This window comes from Octopus bimaculoides, chromosome 19, assembly GCF_001194135.2.
Source record: "Octopus bimaculoides isolate UCB-OBI-ISO-001 chromosome 19, ASM119413v2, whole genome shotgun sequence".
Classification (NCBI taxonomy): domain Eukaryota; kingdom Metazoa; phylum Mollusca; class Cephalopoda; order Octopoda; family Octopodidae; genus Octopus; species Octopus bimaculoides.
Window position 1 is genome coordinate 2964653 of NC_068999.1, and position 22230 is coordinate 2986882.

Below are 22230 nucleotides of genomic sequence, written 5' to 3' on the forward strand. Positions count from 1 at the left end.
ATTTAACAAACTGGTATTTTAGCCAGGGAAGTCCTAATATTTATTGCTACATTAATCTTTAAGAAGATTATCTACGAATTATCTCAGCATGATTATAAATGCCTATCAAAGAGATTAGACCAGAATATTGGTAAAAAACATGCAAAGATACACACACAGTATGCATTTATGTATGTATTTAGACACACATATACATATGCATACATACATACATACATAGAAACATATACATACGTGCATACACATATATGTATATGCATCTCTTTCTCTCTGTATATATATATATATATATATGTATGTGTATATGTATTCATATAATCCAGCATGAAAAATTGTCAAAATAGAGATAACATACAAATAACACACACGCACGCACACACACACACACATGCACACACACAGAGTAACACTAATGCATACAACCTTTGCGTTTTTTTCAGTAAGAAACTAGTCAACACTTCTTTCTAACAAACAAAACTCCATTGCTGAAATTTAGACAACAATAACATTGAAGAAATAAAAATTGGTTTGAAATTTTGGAACAAAACCAGCAGCTTTGGTGAGAGGCTAACTCGATTACATTAACCCCAAAGCACAACTTGTATTTTATTGATTCCGTGGCATGGAGTGGACGTTTTGACCAAAGCTGGCAAACAGGAGGGCTACACTAGGTTTCGGTTTGTTTTCTACAGCTGGATGCCCTTCCTAACGCCAACCTTTCTACTGAGTGTCCAGGGTTATTTTTACATGTTACTGTTACATTCCCTCTCTCTGTAGTTCTTGTTCTCCTTCAATGCCCTTTTTTCGGACACCTTCTTGTGGTTCTATTCTTCTACATTTTCTGTTTTTCTCTAAACTTCAAAATAACCAAATTTATGTTCCTCTTTCTATTATTTCCTGCCCTGCAGAACTTTATCTTTTCCCATCCTTTTTTTGATTTTCAGCAAAACACTAAATATTCCTTTCATTCTTGTATTTCGTTTGCAAGATTCTTTATGTGAATTTGTGTGTTGAAACATATTTTATTGTGTCTGGGAAGAGTTATTCTCCTTTAGTGCCTTATTATTTCAAACACTCACCAGTTCATTCAAACCAGTGAGTGTGTTAAATAATAAGGCACTGAAAGACAATGACTCTCCCCAGACACAATAAAACTAAATATTCCTGTTTCCTTTTCTTTCTTTCTATTTGCAGTCAATTTTTTCTCTCTGCAAACGTTCAAATTTTGTGTCTACATGTCCCAGTAGCTTCCAGGGTGGTGACACCATCAGATTGAGAGATTCTCTTGGAAATTGTCAAACTGTTGTACTGGGGGATGTTACCTCCAAAGTCAGACACAGCAGCATCCTTGTGAAAGTCTACTTGAGCAAAGCAAATGTTTTGGAAAGAATTAACTACAAAGACATTATTAAACTGATGGACCAAGTAACGAAAGTGTGTATTTGGAGAGCGTGGGGGTGTTTCAGCCAAGTTAATCACAGACAGACCTAGTTTAGGTGAGATGCTGTGAGGCTTCTGCGTCTAAACAAATAACTGACGCGGCTAAGGGAAACAACCCCGCTTTTTTTCTTTTTTTTTTGCTAACAAATCATTTAAACCAAACATTTGGAGAATTTTTTGTTTCAAACAATCGTAAGATGGACTTAGAAACAAAAGATACCAGGAGGCATGGAAGAGAATTTAGTTCTGTAATTTATTATCATTATTGTAATCTACTAACATAAAAATAATGAGTCACACATCAATATGGACAAGATATATATATAAAAGTAGGGAGACAAGTCCAGGTAGATTATATATATATATATATATATACGCACACCAATTATTTTTTTACTGGCTTCAGTCATTTGACAGTGGCCAAGCTGGGGCACTACTTTCAGGGTTTTTATTCAGTCAGAGCAACCCAAGTATAGACTTTATCAAATAAATTTCTTGGTTAGTTAACCTTTTAACTTAATACAGGTCACATTCTAACTTGCACACACACACACGCTCAGTTTCTTTTTACCAAAAAGGCATTGGTTAATCATTATCATCATTTTACATCCACTTTCCACACTGGAATGGGTTTGGCAGGTTGTCACAATCCAACTAACCCTCACCCCCACAGAGGCTAGGTACACACAACATAACTAACCAGCTTAACTCTAAAATAAAAGTTACTTGGCCCAATGAGCAGTGGAGGGAGATCAAACCTACAACCATGTGATTACACATTAAACATTTTCACCATACACTTACACCTACAATGACTAAATTTTCTTATTTTCCAAGTATGTTTCAGCCTTATTCTGGCCTCATCACCAAAGCATATCCTGCACTGTACTTATCAAAACAGTAAAGAAAGACTCACTAATTCTGAACATTGATTAAAGAGTTTTAATTATATTTTCATTATTTAATATTCCTTTATTGATTTTAAACTTACAATCATTTATTTTCCATTTTTAAAATAGTTAATCCATGCAGACTCTGTTTCATCTTTGGTAAATCTTTAAACATTTATCAACATCTTTAATCTCTGTTATCTTATTACAATTAGTCACTTTTATTACTTTACTGAAACACATTTAGAGATATTGGTAACTCTACTGCCTCATCAATGAAATAAACTGGTGACCTCAAACATGTGTAATAGATTTTATTGATCAAATAAAGATCTTAACAAATAAATTTGGGATATTTTGGAAATGTGAGAGAAATTATTCATTGAGTAATACCATCTGTATTTGCTTCTTGCAAGACTCTGGTACTTGGAACATAGGACCATGACCAGGAATGATGTGGTCGGCTATTTTTAAAATATCAGCTCGGTATTGTTCTTGGGACTCTGGCTTTTGACTCGACTGTTGCCACAAATGGGGTTTTTCAAGATCTTCCTGACATTCAAACAAATCACCTAAATTAAAACAGAAATAGAAGTTTCATTAATTAAAGTTTCTTTTAAACTCCTCCCACTCAAAACATGACATGGTTGCCCAATAACACCTGTACTTACATATGTATATAAATACATATGCAAAATTTAGATTCAGATGAATATGGTACTTAAGTTTAGGCACCAGAATTTAGTACGGTATTATCCATACAATTTCAAATAAGGTGATTAAAATCAAAATAAGCAACAGGATATCCAGAGGTAATGCAGTACAATCGTTTCAAACGACCCCATTTAATTGAACAATGCAATCATGACATCAATTTAAAAATGCAGAGCAATCCTCAGCTGCACAAAGACATAGAATTTAATTAAAATTAGAACAGATTAGTATAATTATACCTAAAATATCCAAGTAATCAAGGAGAGATACAGATAATGAAACTGGGGAAGTCTTATCATGTAGTACTATAGTTAAAAGTTTTAAAACAATGTTGCTATATTGTATATAGATGAAGTTTATGGCTATTCAGGGGGTTATCAAGAAGAATTGCTCTGCATTCTTAAATTGATGTAATGGTTGCATTGTTCAATTAAATGGAGATGCATGAAACGATCGTACTGCATTATCTCCGGATATCCTGTTGCTTATTTTGATATATAACTACATATATACACAATGGATTCTCCCATTGAAGACGATGTAGGAACGTTCAGCTTTTGCCCAATGACCAGCACAAATGATTTGTTTATTGTGATCAAATATATGTGCCACACATTAGCTCATTCTCTCCCCGTCAAATTGACGTTGTCTGATCAGGTGTCACAGTGTGCCATAGGTCAGGTGTCAAAGTGATTGCAGAACAATGTGAGATGAATTTTCTTTTGGCTCAAAAACGCAACACACCATCCAGTCTAGGGATTGAAATCACGATCTAGCGATTGTAAGTGCAACCCCTTAACCATATATATTTAAATGAGGACATTGATGTAAACCTTGTTAACTACATCAGTGATAACATGTGATTTCACTAAATAAATACTTGCTGTTCATTGGTTAAGAAAGGGAAGAAGTGGTGAGTCTGTGTAACTGGAGGTGAGTGTAAGGTGCAGTGTGTGTGTGCGTGTGTGTGTCTATGTGCTTGTGTATGTGTGTGCAAGCAGAAGTATGGTAGCATTAGTTAGTGGAAGTGATGGGGGTGTGCATAGTTGTTAGGTGGGAAGTGTGAAAGTCTGGATGTAAGAAAGCTGTACAAATAGTGTGGGAATAAAAGTCTTTATGAAGCATATGAAGTAGGAAGAATAAACCAGTTGGTTAAAGGACTAAAACAAGTCTGAATCTGTAACATTTTTGCTTTGGTTTAAATTCTCACAATTTACTTGAAGCCTCTGAATGAGAAACAAAATAAACCAGTTTGAGTAAATTATTAGAAAAAAAAATAAGATCAACAAACATGTCTACAGACATGTTGACAGCAACGAAGATCAATGAAGATGTGGCAAGTTCAGATGTCAAAATGCTGGGTCTCACTCACAGATGAATGGGGACATTTATATTGTGGACCTTTTTAAGCAATTATTCGTCACCAGGTGGTGCTCTTTCAGGCCAAAATAATGGCAGTACCATTTGGTTCACATGACCATAAATATATGCCTTTCACCAACATTAACAGCTAGAGGTTCTTTCAGTGAACGTTACTGCTACATGGGCTGATCCATGTGACGTTTACAGCTACTGCTGCTAGAACAGAGGAAAGTTACACTCACCTGTGATGGCTACAACACCATGAGGTGTGTTTTTGACAATGACTGATACGTCTTCCCCTGTATGGCCGGGAGTGGCAATCACTTCAACATAATCATCGATTTCGTAAGGAATCCCCTAAAAAAAACAAAGCAAAACAATCAATACAGATGTGTAAATGGTCAAAAGGTGTTAAGGGCATCAGACCTAACTACAGTTTTATAGGGAGCGGGGAGGTACATCACTCCCTATTTGCTCCAATTTGCTTGAGAGATAAAAATAAGTTCCACACCAGCACACACACATACATTCTTACACAAGAATGTTGTGTAAGTGTGACTTCAGGTTTTCAGTGAGTAAGCCATTATCAGACTGCAATTAAACTGCAGTTCAATGATGGCTTAACTCACCGGAACTTCCAAATCACTGTCAACAACGTTCTTGTCAAAGTATGATAAATTTGTACTCTAGAAAAGTACAGAGTAACCCATCAGATTAAAGTAAAATTATTTTTATTATAACTGAATATAAAAACAAACATTAATATCTATATAAATATATATATAGATAGATAAGCATCAGTTGTGGTGTGCAAGAGAGATGATTGCGCTGGTATGGTCATGTGGCAAAAATGGATGAGGATAGCTGTGTGAAAAAGTGCCACACCCTAGCGGTTGAGGGAACCTGTGGAAGAGTTAGACCCAGAAAGACCTGGGATGAGGTGATGAAGCATGACCTTCGAACATTAGGCCTCACCGAGGCAATGACAAGTGACCGAGACCTTTGGAAATGTGCAGTGTGTGAGAAGGAGTTTTCTACACTTGACTTTCACAATTTAGATCTAACTTCCAGTTCCACCAGCCATCATCATCATCATCATCGACAACTGTTTTCCATACTGGCAAATGTTGGAAGGTTTGACTGGAGTTAGTAAGGCCAGTGGCCACACCAGGGTTCACTGACTGTTCTGGCTGGTTTCTACAGCTAGATGCCCTTCCTAAGACCAACCACTCTGCAGAGTGTACTGGGTGCTTTCTATGTGGCACCAGCACTTTTGACTTGGCACCAGTGCTTTTAACATGGCACCAGCAGGAATGCATGACAGTCTGCTATCAGTTTTCACCTATCAAATTCACTCACAAAGCCTTGTTTGGCCCAGGGATCTACTAAAAGAAACTTTCCCAAGGTGGAACTGAACTCAGAACCATGTGGTTGGGAAGCAAACTTCTTAACCACACAGCTGCAGTGTTTTGTTTTAAAAACAACAATGAAACCAATAATTATTTTAAAAATCAATGATATTACCTCTTTAAAATCATGCATCAAATATCGGTTTCGAATACAGATGTCATAAGATACAATATAAATAGCATTGGTGAATAGGTTCAGGTTGCCAACATGGTCCAGGTGTCCGTGTGTACACACAACGTAATCAATATCTGAAGGGAGCACAGCATGTTTGGCAAGACCTACAATATATGAAAGTTATTTGTCATAAACTCTGTGAATAACAAATATCAAATGACAATGGTTGCCAGTTGGCATGCATTAGTAAAAAAATTAACGTGAAAGATATTTTGGAATATTCTTAAATGCTGATGATATCAAGGTTTACATTATGGTCTGCATGAAACTGAATCAAAATTGATATCTCTTACCTTGCACAATATCCTCTTTATCCCATGGGTTTCCAGTGTCAACAATTATTTTATGGGGTCCATTTACAAAGGTGACTGTACCAGAGGCATTTTCTTCACCTAGCCAACAGAAATGGTATTCTGTGTCTTTAAACAAAAAAACGACTCAATGTTTCTAAGTAAATTTAACTATATTCTTCATATTTCTTCATTGTGTTTGTAAGGTGGACCATTGATAAAAAATAACAGAAAAATAAAGAAGAAACAAACCAACAGTTTGGAACTATTGTTTGAAGCTGAACCATCTAAAGCATCTTAGGGTTAAGTTTGGCATAGAAAAGTTGGATCCATAACAGATATGGCTACAACAAAGTAATAATAGAACCTTGTGTAATACACTGTGTTAAGAATTAATAAAAGAAAAAAAAAACGGTAACACGAGCCACAGTTGGGAGATTATATTCTGTAATGGAATAAGTATTGGTAAATATTTCCAGGTATCTCATGGTCTGATCATTAAGCAACATTAGAAGAACCATCAGGAAAAACAAAATTTAAACAAAAACTGAAAACGGAGAAAAATCCAGAAGAAAAAAATTATGGACATTGAATTGAGAAAGTTTAAATGAAGAGTTTTCAACAATTAACATTCTTTTCAGGCTTCAATGTAATCTTGTAAAAATGGAATCTCTTCCTTAATAGAAAATAGGGAATGATGCTAACCTCCAACTTCTGAATATTGGTAACCTTCTTTGATAACAAACACTTGGTACATTTTCGAAGCTGGAAATAGAAAGAGTCAAATATGTAAATGTGTGTTTGTGTGTGTAATTATTTGCATCAAAGTATTTTAATATTAAGGACACCAAGCGAGGGTCGAGATCCACACATCCGTGAATATACCATACGCAAACATACCTATATATCCCCATGCATATATAGACATATTCATATACTTACATATACATATACATACACACACAAATATACACATACATGAAATTATATACCCATGCAATTCCACAATCCAATGTAAGTTCCAAACCCAACACATAAGAACACAAATGGGTTAAAGGTTCACTACAGCTGTTTCAGACACGTTTTTTTATTGATGAATAATTGATCACAGGTGAATCAGAAATTTAAAATTTGGTTTGGAGAAAAAATACCAAGATGTGAAATGTCGATTGATCCACCCATTTCAGCAACAATAAATTCTTTAAATCTTTAATTCACCTGAAGAAAAAAAAACACGTCTGAAACAGTTGTAGTGAACCATTAACCCATTTGTGTTCTTATTTGGTAGATCACCATTTGGTGTGACATGTAAAAAAGAGGCTCCTATACCAAAGTGGAGATTTACAATATATCGTTATTATGGTCAAATCAGTCTCTTGTTACTCTGAGTTTCACCTGTGGGAGCACAAGGCCATCAGGAAAGTTCCGAGGGGGCATTGAAGAAAAGTGGGGTGATAATGGAGTAGTGGTTCATGTGAAAACAACAAAATAATAGATTCATGAGGTAAAGTTGCTTTGAATTTGCTTCAGAAAGAGGTCTATGCTTGTGATGGTGAGTTGGGGGTGGGGTGGGGTGCTAGGAATGTGGCCTGAGTGTCAAGGGGGGGCGGCAGTCGGAAAAAGTTTGGGAACCACTGCTCTAAAGCGTGGAGCAGTGGTGTGTTTATATGCAGTTAAGTTTATGTTCGGTCAGAGAGTGACCAATGGCTTTGCATCCATAAAGGGCCTAGCCCCATGGACAACTTGTCAGACTCTACAGCCGAAGGACATATAGTCTTATGACCGGTCACAAAACTTATGACCAGTCATAAACTTAACTGCATATAAATATATAGCATTTCATTGTTTTGTCTTATCATTTCAGTAGCAATTTAAACTTTGCAATGCTATAATTTTAATAAATTGCTCAACATCAATACTTACGAATGTTGATATTGTAGTTGTATGTTTGTGACTATGTTTCAGCTGAGAAACCAATAACGAGGCCAACATGGAATGAGTTGTACACTTTAAATAAACCAACTCTTAATTAAAAGATATCATTTGTCACAACAGGCCTGATCAAGTATGTAAAGAATGCCACTGAGTCATCCTATGTGTACTTATTAATTTCATGTAACAATTAATCCAATACAGAGAAACATGAACAACAGAACCAGTTGTAAACAGTCAATAGGAAAAGATCAATTGTTATATTTGGAACAGGCAGGAAACGAATATTTGATGATAGTTTAGTGTCAGGCATGTCAGGTCAATAAACGACTATAAAGGATAGGTGATAGCCTTGCTAAATAATGTGACAACAGTTCTATATTGGCTGCGTGTGTGTGTGTGTGTGTGTGTGTGTGTCTAACAAGAAGGTTGTAACACAGCCTAAGAAAGGCTGAACAAAGGGGAGTAACTACTTAGAGGTAAAGCGTTAGAAATTAATGGAAAGCCAGACTTAATCCCATATTTTGCGTGTTAGCCCAATAATACATCATAGTCATAATAGCAAATATAAATGGTTTCTTGATAATCCTCAGAGATATTCAGGAATTAGATTAATTCTTGATCTCTGTCGCACTGTGTGATTAAGAAATTCTCTTCACTACATGGTCCTGGATTTCTGGCAAAGGACAGACATACATAATTCCCTTTATATATATATATATATATATATATATATCAACTTTAAATAGAGCTCAAAATTGATCCGTTGAAAATACTTTATTACAACAACAATAACAATAATAATAACAAATAAATAGACCTACGTACATTTCGATAGAACATCCAGAATGATTAATACATATCATAAAATATTATAAAATATTATAAAATATAGGATACTCCATCTCCTCAGGGTCCCATTATTATTGCTATCATCACCATCATTATTATTAGCAATACACATCCAAAAAAAAAACAGAAACCATTCAAATCTAATTTTCATAGTTGACCCATGAAAATATACAAAACAGGATGAAAAAGTAATAGATGGCACACAACTTTCCATCCCAAATGTGTAATGAACGAGCATATATATAGATACAAACACACATGCACACTCACACACACATATATATCATCATCATCTAACATCCAGCTTCCATCCTGGAAAGCTGCACCAGGTTCCAGTTGTGCATTTTGGCTTGGTTTCTACGGTTGGATGCCCTTCCTATAATATCAACCACTTCACAGAGGTTACCAGGTGCTTTTTATATGGCACTGGTATAAGTGCTCTCTATGTGGCACTGGCACAAGCTCATTTTATGTGACACTGGCATGGGCTTTTTACATGGCACCAGTACCAGCAGGGCCATCAACTAACTTGCAAGACAGAAGCCCTTCAGCTGGTAGGAGAGCATTAACCAAGGTGGTTTAGGATATCAATTCTGCTGTGGTGGACAGGTCTTCTTGATTATAACAAGGCACAGATATCTCAGCCCTTTGTCATCTTTATAAGGCTCAGGATTTTGTGCTTGGCCTCCAGTATTTCATCAGTCAGTTCTTATTGGGCATCGTGTTCTCACAGACCATAAACCAGTATCCTCATAAATCTTTGGCTTCATTTCCATAGCACAATGCCCTTTCTAACACCACTAAGAGTGAACTGGGGGCATTTTCTCATCCCACCAACACCAAAATCTCGCCTCCAACCAATGCTTTTCCCACTCATTTGCCAACCAATTTACAGTCTGATCTAAGTGCACTTTTTTCATAATAAAGGGTAAATGACCATAAGATTACACCTAGAAAGTTCCCCTCGGAGGCACAAGTCTTGGCAAGGTTGTTTATGGAAAGCCAGCAGTCGCCCATGCATACCGGCCTCCCTTCTCCACACCACTGATGTTATCCAAAGGAAAGGCACAGGCCCATACAGCTTGGCACAAGTGACATTGCAACTCATTTCTACAGCTGAGTGAAATAAAGTGTCTTGCTCAAGAACACAACACACAGCCCAGTCTGGGAATTAAACTCACTACCTCATGATTGTAAGCCTGACGCTCCAACCACTAAGCTATTACAGACATATATACATATATATGAGCATATACATATTAATGTATATGTACATATCTGACCCTCTCACCAACACCCATTTGGCTTTACACTGGCACAAGACCAACCCCACTACTTCCTAAGGCCTCTGCCCCCACCCTCATCATTCAATGTCTCCACCCACCCCATCCCCACTACAATGGACCAATTCCGCTCTCAACACTATCTTCATCTCCTTCTGTGCTGTTTATATTCATCTTGTCTCACTGTTTCCATTATATTCTTGCTCCTTTTCTCCCACACTTCCTGGGATTCTGTCATAGCTCTATCCCCTGATTCATGTTACTTCTGTCATTAACACAGCCCCCTGGTCATGTTGCCTTGGCTACATGTACCTGCCTTATCACACAACCTTTTGTCGTATCATCCACACCTCAATCTTTTATACCTTTTCACTCTGTAAAGAAGAGGCATGATATTGTGAAGCCTTTTTAAGTGTGCTGAGGAGACATGGCTATGTCCGTAGTGCAGGTGCCAACCAGCGAAACATACTCAGAACACATTTTAAGGTGTGAGGTTGAGGTTTGGTGTTTGGAAGGACATCCAACCACGGAACCCAAGTCAATCATGAAACACGAGTGAGCGGTAGACCTCCAAATCGTCTGAGTGAACAATACCCCTGAATATACACCGACTCTGGCAGTGACGACCTACCTAACCCATAAGAGCATAGAAAGCAGGCGGAAAATGATGCTGCTGCTGCTGCTGATGATGATGATGATATATACATGTGTGTGTGTGTGTGTGAGAGAGAGAGAGAGAGAGAGATGGTGTGTGTGTGTGTGTTACAGAAAATATAACCAATCACTTCTCGAGAGCGTGTATGCCCTGATAACATGCTTTCATTGATGCAAAATTAGATGAAAAACTGGTGTTCTTTGAGCTAAGTCTACCGAGTTACAAACACTCACTTCCTTGTCACTCTCAGCCAGGAATGCAGTGAAACTAACGACATTATTGTTCACCTGTTGCCATATATAATAACTGCGGTGAATAAATGGTAGAGCAGAACGTTGTTAATCTCTCATTACTACAAGTAGCTTTATCAGATCAAATACTGCAACAGATATAATGAAGATCTTCCATTAAAGAGTTCTGGCAGAAACAAGCAAATGAAGCAGCGGTTTTTAAACGAGAAACCATAATCATTTCATTGTGACATAAACAAAAACAGTCACCATGGAAACAATGGACGAATCACAACGCTCCAGCCAACGAGAGAGCCTCTATGAGATCGCTTGAATTGCTAAACATAGCTGCCAAATTTCCCTGAAATTTCGCGCTGATGTTTTAAGGAAGGGTATATTACATGAAACGAAACCAGATACACTAACAATGAAAATGAGACGAGGTGGTCATGAAAGGAAGATATTTGATCATAAGTCAGCAGGATGAGAGCCGACCTGTGCCTAAACAACGACAAACCTGAAGTAAAAATATATTCGAGACATTTAGAAGGCACGTAAACTGGAAACAGGTGAAATATTGGCTGTGGTCCATCTTTTAAATAAAGACCATCGACAGAGTAACAGGAACAATTCGAGAAATGACTCGCTGCCAACTTTTATGCAGCAACATTGACACAATCACAGAACTATGGTTAGCTCTGAGATTGTGTCAATGCTGCTTCATAAAAGTTGGTAGCAGTCACTATTTTATATCGAGCTGTTATTTTTTTTAGCGCCAGGTCAGTCATGGTCCAGTAGACTCATGATTCAAGATAACCCAACTGTGACCATCTCGTCTTTCGTTCGGTCAGTTTATTTTGGACTGCGTTATCCAATGAGTCCTTCTTTTTGAAAGAAACGTAAAAGACACGCAGTAGATTTGGCAGCTATTTCTAACAGACCGATGAGCATCCTTTGTTCTATTTTTGCTTCCGATGATGGACAGAGAGGATTAGGCTTTAAAGAATATGGGTTCGATTCACAATGTGGCACATGAAGAAAACATTATTACTCTTAATCACACTAATATCTGTATTTAATTAAATAAAATAGTCTTAATATTTATTTTAATTCCATTCAATATTTGATATCAGAGAGAAAGAAAAGAAATGCAGTTTTAAATAAAATAACCCCAATAGGTGACTCTAATTAGTGAAACAAATAATTAACAACAATTAGTGGCAAATATCCAAATATTTTAAGCAGATAAATGTTTTTTATGCTGTTTTAACCACATCATGACAAACAACAACAATTAGGGCTGGCGTCTTTAAAACTAAAACAATTAATTACAAACCTCTGATATGTACGATTAGCGGAAATATATTGGCAAATAAACAATACCACTTCATAATCTATAATTGAGAAATTAAATAAATTAATGCTAAGTAATAAAAAAGTTAGAAAAGGCGAAAAAACGAAAGAGAAAAAAGTATATTTTACCGAATTTGAGAGAAAATTCCGGAAAATTCAAAGAAAGAAAATAATGGTTATCTGTCCTTGTATACTGTGGAATTCTGGGAAGCAATTAATTAAATCTTTAATTAAAGTTTGAAGTGTATGGCTTTACAAGGCAGTCAATAATTTACTAATTAATCTTTTAACATCATTTGTTTGTTCAACAGTGTGTTGTTTAATGTGGTTACGGTTAAGTAATTAGCCTATTATTTATGCCTTTGCGTAATTGAGTTGGAAAACTAAAAAAGCAAAAAAATTCAGTTTGCGAAGTGGACGAAACTCAATGATTTGTGACAACGGCACAAAATACAAATTTAAAGTGAAAAACATATTGTCAGAATGATAATAATAATAATAATCTTTTTTATTGGCGACTAGGGCCGCACACAAAACGAAAAGGGACAATACAAAACTAGGGATAAGTGTGGCATAGCACAAAATATGTGTATACAAGAACAATTAACAAAAATTCGACAGGCGCAGGAGTGGCTGTATGGTAAGTAGCTTGCTTACCAGCCACAGGGTTCAGTCCCACTGCGTGGCACCTTGGGCAAGTGTCTTCTACTACAGCCTCGGGCCGACCAAAGTGGATTTGGTAGACGTCTACGTTCCCGTAACCTAGCGGTTCGGCAAAAATGACCGATAGAATAAGTACTAGGCACACAAAGAATAAATTCTGGGGTCGATTTGTTAGACTAAAAGGCGATGCTCCAGCATGGCCGCAGTCAAATGACTGAAACAAATAAAATTCTCCAAAGAGGGGCGGGTTCCAGGAACACCCCGATTGCCAAGGACACTTCAACAGGTACCCCTCTCTCCTCAACCCCCTCAGGCTTTTAAGCCCATGTGCAGAGTTGGTCCCATGTTCACATGGGCCATCTTCGTTACATTCACATAAAAATATTTCAGCAAAAATATTTACGGACAGCACTTCCCTCTCTTCCATCATTTTATTAATTTTTTTTTTATGGCTGTAAATGTTGATGCCACTTGAGTTGATTTGCTAAATGCTAGGAGTTGCATATGACTGCTGATGTTGGGAGCTGACTGTTAGCTGTTGGGCCTGGCTGTTCTTTCTAGTGTCGTAGGTTAACAGTTGTACACAGAAGAAAACGATGATATATGTTGAGGTTTTTACAAACTTTATACTGTTGAGAGATTTTGGATGTTATTGTAAAAGTTAACCGCTAGTCGTTGTGTTGCTGCCGATAGTTTGTCAAGATGATATTAGTTAGGTACAGCCGTTGCCCGTGTCGTCTCTACGACATCCAAGGCTCTCTGGATCTCAGTCGCGTGTGTGCGTATCCGATTGAGAGACTCAGAAAGGAGGGCGTCAAAAGTTGACACGATCGCTGGAGCCTATTCCACATGAAGTGGTGATTGGCCAGATTCTGTTGATCATATGGGTAATATTCCTTCCAGGTGTAGTCGCGATTTGTTAGATTCGTTGATCACGTGGGAAACATTCCAACGAATCACGACATTCGAGTGATTGCTGAATATTCTTACTATAAATTTGTTTTCAGCCCTTTAAACCTCGTCCACCGCACTACTTTTTTCGCCATAGTCGCTAGACAGACGAAAACTACCTTCACTTCCCTACACGGTTAAAAGAAGGTAGCGGGGACTTCCTCACGATGGACTCGGCTGATAACCGGATCCATCCAACAGTTGTTGGACAAAGTAGAGCTTTCTGGTAATACTGCTGAGCCAGGGATTTATGGATATTATCCATTGGCCCCCACCCGGTCCGAAAGTCACCCAGAAGACGCCATCTAATTGATCGCTCCCTACGTCCAGAGTTTCCACGGAAACGTTGTCGCTCTTGCCCACCACTAATCCTCCATGTACATCAGTCACGGCTTGGAGATCCAAGGGACTTCGTGAATTTCTGATGGTGAGAAGCTCCTAGTCTCTTCGTAGGGCGAGTGGAGGCAAAGCAACTTCTGTTTACTTTGAAGCATTTCTCTCGGAGGCCCATGCACAACGTTTACATTTCTGATCCAAATGCCATGCTTTTCTAAACAGACACCTCGATAGTCATCGCCAATGATTACACGAAATTTTCAACAATTCAAAAACACAATACTCAGATCCAAAGAAACAAACTTCTACTTCACCAACACTTTTAGTTTTTGAACAACACAAAATTTAAATACTTCAAAGTCTCTATAAATACCTGGCCTCATAATTATGGTGCTACCTGGTGATCTCACATTTATAACAGCAAAACCCGCCGATTCAAGACCTGTTAATATTTCACGTCAAAGCAGTCGCAGCGTCAGCTTTGTGGGTCTTGTACAAAATACAAAAAAATCTACAATGGAGTTCCGTTTCAATATCCCAACATTCTAGTTTATGGCTAATTCGCAAAAATTCATTCACCAACACATTCCAGCAACTTATCTTCTACAAACTTGCTGTCTCCTCACACTGCCTTTTCTACAACGCCTTGTGTTCTCAAGATTTCGTCAGTTGCAAACTATCTCCATAGAATCCCTCCTGACATACGTCTTCCCCCGTCCATCAATATGATTGCTCTTATAACGATGTAGCCATTTAGAATAAACCGGATTTGTTTTGCATGTGTTAACATATTGGTGTAACACCGGTCTTGCTATTTTCACAATGCTTCATCCTTTGAGGTTCGTCTCCCAACAAACTCCGGAGGTAAGTTGATCTAATAATTACAATAACAATGATAATCATTCATATTAATATTATTGATGTCATAGAATAATCTTATGTTAATTTATCTGAAGTTGTCGGACTTGGTTCTTCTTATCCTAAAAACGATGTTGTTCAATTAATTAACCTAATCATTTAATTGTGCACGAGGAGTTAAATTTGGTAAATTGAGGGAAAATGTGATGAAGTGACATTCGTACAATGTAACTAAATTGAAAATAGTTTTAACTAAAAATGGAAACACGGTAAGGATTTTGTCTGTTTTGTAACTTTTTTTCTCATCATAGTGCTATATAAAACATTTCTAGAGTCCTGTTAGTGCATACCCCGGATTTGGGAGTTCTGCACTCTCAGTTTATTGGAATAGCAATAGAAAACTAATTTCACTCTTAGAAAATGATGCATTGAAAGAAAAGAGGGAAATAGTGGCCAAAATCTGTGAAGAGAGCGCCTACGACATTACGGTGCCTTTACCCGATCGCTTTATCTGCTAGAAATAGCTGCCAAATCACACATTACTGTCGTAAATAACAGAAGGACATTGGTTAACGTAGTCCTAGATACACAGCTATGTAACAGAAAACAAAGTTGTCCCTGCTGGAACGCCTTTAATCATAGGTCTGTTTAATGCCTGTTGACCAAGTGAAAATGAAAGTTAACGTGAGTATTTAAGCCCTCATTTGACTTGCTAGAGATAGCAACCTAATATTTCCCAAATCCCATATTATTATCATAAATCAGAAGGGCAGTGGGGAATATTATAAACATGAGAATTTTTATTTATTCGGCTTGATCATCATTTCAAGTTAAAACACCGAGGAAGTGTTCTAAGACAATGTTAACAAATGCCGCAAAAATGTTTCTGAAAAATTTGAAATGCTGTTCAGAATGTCGATCCACGTGCAAACATATATTATGAGATAAAAACATGCTGTGGGGAACGGAATTAACAATATGCAAATCTAACGTTACTTTCACTATCGAAAATGAAATTAACACAGACACACACACACACACACACACACATTTATTTGTGTACATCTTTTCTATTTCAGACCAACAATGTACCATGAAAGGAAATATGTTGCTGATGTGAAACTTGTGTTAGGAGACGAATCAACTGTTGAATGCCTGTTGACACGATCTGTCCTTTGGTTAGTGATTCTTTGTTTTAGTCTTGAAGTGACAGATCATTGGTTCAAATACTATTGCTGTCTATTTTCTGTTGTGGTGGTAACGATTAGTAAGTGTGGATGATACACAGGATTTACACTTGTGAACTCCCTGTTTAGGTGGACCCTACTCTGTGTGGCAGAAGGGATATATTGTTGCTATGCAGTGTGAGGAAATTGTGTTTCCTTAGTAAACACTCCTTTGTGTTATAATTGACTGCTTCATGTTTGTTAGAGAAAAGAAGAATTTGAGTTTTGGATCGGAGATTCTTATTGATCCTGTAAGGGCAGCAGATTGACAGAATCTTTAGAGTGCTGGGAAAATGGCTCATGATAATTCTTGCTGCTGTTTATGCTCTGAGTTCAAATCTTGTTGAAATCAACTTTGTCCTTCATCCTTCAGATGTCACCTTACAAACTACACCAGTCATATCTCTGGGTTGATTGTATTGGCTGACTACCTCCTCTCCTCCAAAGTTTTCTAAATCAGAAACAGTTGCTTTTAGTCCAATGAGGTTGACTGTGAAGAGAAGATCAATGTTATTGTATAAAAGGAAGCTGTTTGTGTGTGATGTAGAGCAAGAAGTATGGGAAACTGCTGGTGAGTGAGGTAGTGACCACAAAAGAGGAAGTGAAGCAGCTTGCAGGAAGACTGAAGGAAGTGCCTGAAATTTTTGGTAAAGTAAAACTGTGAGGGACTATTTTATAAATGGCTGACAAAATAAACATGGTGGACAGTTTGTGTCAGTTTAAAAAAAAAAAGGTATAAAAAAACAAATCAGTAAAGTTTTGAAAATTTTAAAACTGTCTTGTTATTGTTATCCAGTGACAGAGGATATGCTGATGTGGATGAAGATGATAAAAGTGTGAGCTGTAATGCAGATGATGATGATGATGATAATGGTGATATTTTAGATGTGGTTGATACTGAAACAGAAATGATGAAAGAAATGGGTTTGCCAAGTCAGTTTGGAAATCCTCACAGAAAGCTGGATACTGGAATTGTGAAAGTAAGGCTATTTCTCTGTACAAACTTTATATTTTAAATTACTAAACATGTACGCACACATATACACCTCCAGTGCATTTTCCACCATAAAAATATGAGTATTATATCACACATATATATATATATATATATATATATATATATATATATAATTGAAAAAAATTGGAGTCAACAAGAAGGGGTACAGGGGGACATTTATTTTTTAATCACTACAATTGTCGTCAAAAAAACGTAGTTCTTCAGGTGTTCAGGTACTTGATTATGCAACTATTTCCCTGCATTATGAGATCTAGTTGCATTTCCTAAACAAACTTTTTTCGAACAACGAAAAAAATCAAACAGAGAAACGAGACATACAACATAAAGAGTATACCCTTTCATCAGTTGTCCCTGTTCCATCTACTCCGCGTTACATGTATATATATATAAACACGGGGTTGCAAAAGTAGGTGCACAGTAAATATCACATCAATGTTATAATACTTAATTCATTAAAATTATTAACACATTTAATTAATTAGCCTCATTTGATATTTTCAGGGTCATTAATCCTGATACATTTATCATAACTTTTGATATTTTTGATAAAAATAAACAAGTATTGTATGTGTTTTCTTTTTTCATGACTGTATACCCACTTTTGCACCACTCTGTATAAATATATATATACACACACATATACATATATGTGTGTGTGTATAACTTGTGACAGTCTTCATGTTTAACCTATGTGTGATAGTGTTCATGTTTGTTGTTTCACAGAAAGAAACAAAGACAAAGAAGAAACCAAGAAAAAAACACAGAAAAAGGAAAAAACAAAGAAATTCCTCCAAAGAATTTGAATATGTTGAGAAAGATCTTGGAGAATGTTCCACCTCACTGAACACTGAGACGAGTGAAGAAAGTCAGTCATTAGTCGTTCCTGTTGAAATATTTCAGTCAATAGAACAGAATAATTGTAATTTTGATGCTGTTTGGCAAGATTATTGGTCAAACTATGGGGAATATCTGGTGTGGCATGGCTGGGTCAGTAAATACCCTGACCAAATTGATGCTGATAGTTATGCTGTACCTCCAATAGCGGAGGTGGAAGTGGTCAGCACAAACGACACCTGTGACTTAAATGATGAGCAGGAAACAAATCGTTTGGTGCCAGAGAATGATTTTCCTACCGATGTGGGTCAGAATTTCAATGTAAATAATGGCAACATTCTTCCACAGAAAGATGAGACAAATACTCAGTCTGAACATTTACAAACAGATTCTGATACAAACTATTGTTTGGAGGAAGAGAAAACTTCTAATATCAGTTTATCTAACTCTGAAGATGTTTCTGGACTTCAAGACCAATGTCCAGTTTATCAGCCTTGTAGGCAACAAACCACAACAGCTGAAGACCAAATAAACCGACAAAGAACTTCTGCAGATCTTCACCAAAATGGGAATCAGGTTTGTTATGATGGAGAAGAACTGGTGCACAATAGTGACCAACCAAATATGAATGGACATCAAGTGAATTCTAAATCTGTGTATTGGTCATACAAAACACAAGGTCGCATGTTTGATGCAGCTGTTGAAAGTACAATGACACGGTGTACGGAAAGTGGAATGGTGTGTGAAGAGTCTCCAAGACTTTCTGAACAACATGGAAATTGCCCTGATTCTGTTGCCAGTAACAAAGAATCTAAGCTTATTGAAATGATGCATTGCTATTCAATCAGTAAAGATCATGTTGCTAACACAGATGAACATGGTGATGTGGCTAACACAGAGAAACACGACTCTGAATTATCAACAGAAAATAGTAGAAGTGATTTTAACTATAATGATATGTGGGAGGATCTTTGGACCGAGCATTATCAAGAAAGTTATTGGTTCTATTACAAACAATTTCAAGAATCCTATGAGCGCCATTTAAATCATCGTCACCATAATGAAGACACTGTATTAGAAGATGTTTCTTCAAATAATAATCCAGAAGAGTTTAATGTAATCTCCAATGGGACCTTATCTCACTCTAACGTTGGCAGGGCATCCAATGGATTTCAGGAAACTCAAACTCTTGAAAATAATATTGGACATTCAGTTATAGAGAATAATGTCAATGTAATGTCAGCAGAACAATCCAGAACAGAGTCAGAAAACACATTTCTTTCACTCCAACAAAATTCTGGTGAGTGTTTCTCACATTTTATAGTTCTTGTTTTCACTCGTGTCAAGGTTAAATAATGATGATGATGATGATGCTATACAAATCTTTAATGTACAAGTTATTGATTGTATATTTTATTATTGCAGATTTTTGTGAAAGTAAAGAAACCTGTTTGGAGAAGATGAATAATGAAGATGATGAGGATAAACCACCACAAGAGTTACCAACAAAATCAGTTAAATGGTCAGTTGTTGTTGTTGTTGTTATGAGATTTTTCTTCTTTAAGCTTTGTTTCCATTTCTTGCTGAGATTTTTACTACTTTTCAAAGAATTATTTTTGAAGTGCTGAAAATATTTGTGTTGTTTCAAGACTGAATGTTGTATAATCCTCTTTTTGAACCAATCAGTTCACTGGTGAAAGAGTCTGATAAACTCCATGAAGGATTCAAACTGGAATCAACAGCTGACTCACAGAATATAGATTACACAGCAGATGGATCTGATATGATGGAGACCTTAGATAGTCTGGGATTTAATATGTTCCAGGAAAAGTCTGATAGGTAAGGATATATTGTAGTTCTTCACCTCCTTATAGTGAAGGCCACATTTATGGCAAATCCCCCCCCCCCCCACTTGTTTTGTTTAAAAGATTTAAAATCAAATATAATCTTCAATACATTAAACGCCTTTTTAACATTGACTCAATAACATTTTGTTGCGACATTTTAGTTTCCTCTCACTAAAAGTCTCCGCAAAGTCAAACAAACTTTTCTCCCTTCCATCATAATTCGTATTGATAGAGCTGCAAACTATTTCAAGAACTCTCCTCTAAAGGTTTCCATTCTTCCATACTTTTATTGTTCCAACAACAAAAATGTCTGTTTCTTGTGTTGTTTCCTTGACTGAACTAATCTAAAAACTTTGTTGTATTTTATACATTTCTTTATTATTTGTAGTAAAGCTGCCGTTTCCTCTATTCAGTGGCGTCTTCATCCAAATACTTTGAGGCATTATTCTAAAGTAAATACTGGGAAACAACCAGTTCACATTTACTTTGATGATGATGATGAGGAGGAGGATGGTAATGATGAAATAACAAGAGAAAAATTCACCGACAAAGTTGAAGAACTTGAGAAAAACAAAGTGGTTCAGAAAGTGAAAAAGTTTCTCTCTGGAATTGAATGTTTAACGGACAAAGCAGAAAATCTTGGGACTGAAGAGAAACTCCATTCTTCAGATTGTCCTGAGAATAATTCTATTCCATCTGCTGAAACAAAAATTGAAACTACAATTTCAGACCCCTTGGATTGTGTAAAAAATTGTGAAGGAGCGAGTATTACTCCTAGTAAGGTAGCATCATTTTGTGACGATTCTGTTGAAAAACAAGGGGTACATTTTGTAGATACTGCGAAACCAAATTCGTCAACTGAAGGTTCTGTTGAAAAATGTCTGCGTAAATCAAAGCCTTCGGCTGGCAAAAGTAAAAAACAAAAACAGAAAATGGATATTCCAGCTGAGATATTGGAAGACCAGACATTAAGAAAATATTGGTCTCAAAGATTCCGATTATTCTCCAGATTTAATAAAGGAATCAAATTAGCCAAAGGTAATTAGTTTCTGTTTTGTATATTATTGGTGTGGAATAGAAAAGCAGAAACCTAATTAGAGGTTTGTGCGTGTATGCGCCATGTGGTATATGTAAAGAATGGTAATTCAAGATTCCTGAAAGGATGCTGCTGTCTTGCTAATCCATCTCATCTATCTCAGTTGCAGAAGACCAGTCATATATAATGGTGAGGAAGATTTTATACAACTCTAAAATCTAATCCTTAAGTGATAAGTGTTAGGTCTCCAGTCTGGGGATAACTTCTTCCCAACAAACTAAGAGTCCCTGGAATATGTTGGGGGTTGGGGGCTGCCCTCTCCCTTTTCACTAAAAGATATGAGGTTGAGCTGAAAAGTTCATAGTCTGAATATGAAGGAGTGATGCTAGAGCTGTGAAATCTTGCATGCAAGAATTCCAGCTCTTCTTATTAATAACTGCATTGTTTCTTTCCAAGTAAATTCACATCTGACTTTGAAAGTAACTAGTAGTGACATCTCTTGAGAATGGACAAAATTTGGCATTGTGGTGCTATGGAGTACCTGCAGAAAAAGGGTCTCTACATTAGGGAATGATGCTGTAACTTTATCAACAGTGCAAAAGTGGGCAACTGGATTTAGGAGGAGAAGGGAGAGTCTTGGAAATGACCCAAGTCTGAAGGTCTTGCAGCTGCCACCACCAATAATGTGCAACAAAGTGGAAAAAAGAGTACTCAAATACCAGAGGTAGAGTAATATGCTTTATTTAAAAGCAGCAGAAATATAACAAAAAACTGTTACTCTGAGTTTCACGTTCCCGTTCATCAGACAGTTTTGTTAGAAAAAAAAAAAAACTGTCCGGTGAACGAGAACGTGAAACTCTGAGTAACAGTTTTTTG

At 36.7% G+C, this 22230-nt stretch overlaps 2 protein-coding genes across 6 annotated transcripts in view; one reads left to right on the plus strand and one right to left on the minus strand.

Moving 5' to 3' along the window:
• Positions 1 to 2627: 2627 nt before the first annotated feature.
• Positions 2628 to 15043, minus strand: LOC106876687 (metallo-beta-lactamase domain-containing protein 1). 4 transcript variants are annotated; one of them, XM_014925331.2, is made up of 6 exons: positions 14909 to 15043; positions 6986 to 7045; positions 6284 to 6382; positions 5931 to 6094; positions 4649 to 4763; positions 2628 to 2902 (listed from the first exon to the last, which is right to left on the minus strand). In XM_014925331.2, the coding sequence occupies exons 1-6, from the start codon at positions 14916 to 14918 to the stop codon at positions 2706 to 2708; spliced, it is 645 nt and encodes a 214-aa protein (XP_014780817.1). In that variant the 5' UTR covers positions 14919 to 15043; the 3' UTR covers positions 2628 to 2705. The 4 variants fall into 4 exon arrangements, with proteins under 4 accessions (XP_014780817.1, XP_014780818.1, XP_014780815.1 ...); XM_014925332.2 differs by lacking the exon at positions 14909 to 15043 and adding an exon at positions 12715 to 12788; XM_014925329.2 differs by lacking the exon at positions 14909 to 15043 and adding an exon at positions 12569 to 12638.
• Positions 15044 to 15297: 254 nt separating this feature from the next.
• Positions 15298 to 22230, plus strand: part of LOC106876686 (trimethylguanosine synthase) — a 10492-nt gene continuing 3559 nt past the window's right edge. Inside the window, exons 1-7 of one of the 2 annotated variants that reach the window (XM_052974838.1) lie at positions 15298 to 15399; positions 16473 to 16571; positions 17416 to 17599; positions 18361 to 19771; positions 19897 to 19993; positions 20158 to 20310; positions 20707 to 21356. In XM_052974838.1, coding sequence (XP_052830798.1) covers positions 16480 to 16571; positions 17416 to 17599; positions 18361 to 19771; positions 19897 to 19993; positions 20158 to 20310; positions 20707 to 21356 — 2587 coding nt within the window. In that variant the 5' untranslated portion in view covers positions 15298 to 15399; positions 16473 to 16479. Of the gene's footprint in view, positions 15400 to 15498; positions 15663 to 16472; positions 16572 to 17415; positions 17600 to 18360; positions 19772 to 19896; positions 19994 to 20157; positions 20311 to 20706; positions 21357 to 22230 lie in introns of those variants that run through there. The other variant, XM_052974837.1, reaches the window with a different exon arrangement.

What these genes read in the sequence shown, in the direction of transcription:
- LOC106876687 (XM_014925329.2), bottom strand. Translation starts at nt 12,623, where the DNA reads ATGAAGTGGTATTGTTTATTTGCCAATATATTTCCGCTAATCGTACAT. An exon ending in CCAATATTCAGAAGTTGGAG is followed by an intron (nt 6,383 to 6,985) that starts GTTAGCATCATT and finishes TCTGTTGGCTAG; the next exon opens with GTGAAGAAAATGCCTCTGGT. An exon ending in TGATGCATGATTTTAAAGAG is followed by an intron (nt 4,764 to 5,930) that starts GTAATATCATTG and finishes TGTTTTTTTTAG; the next exon opens with GGGATTCCTTACGAAATCGA.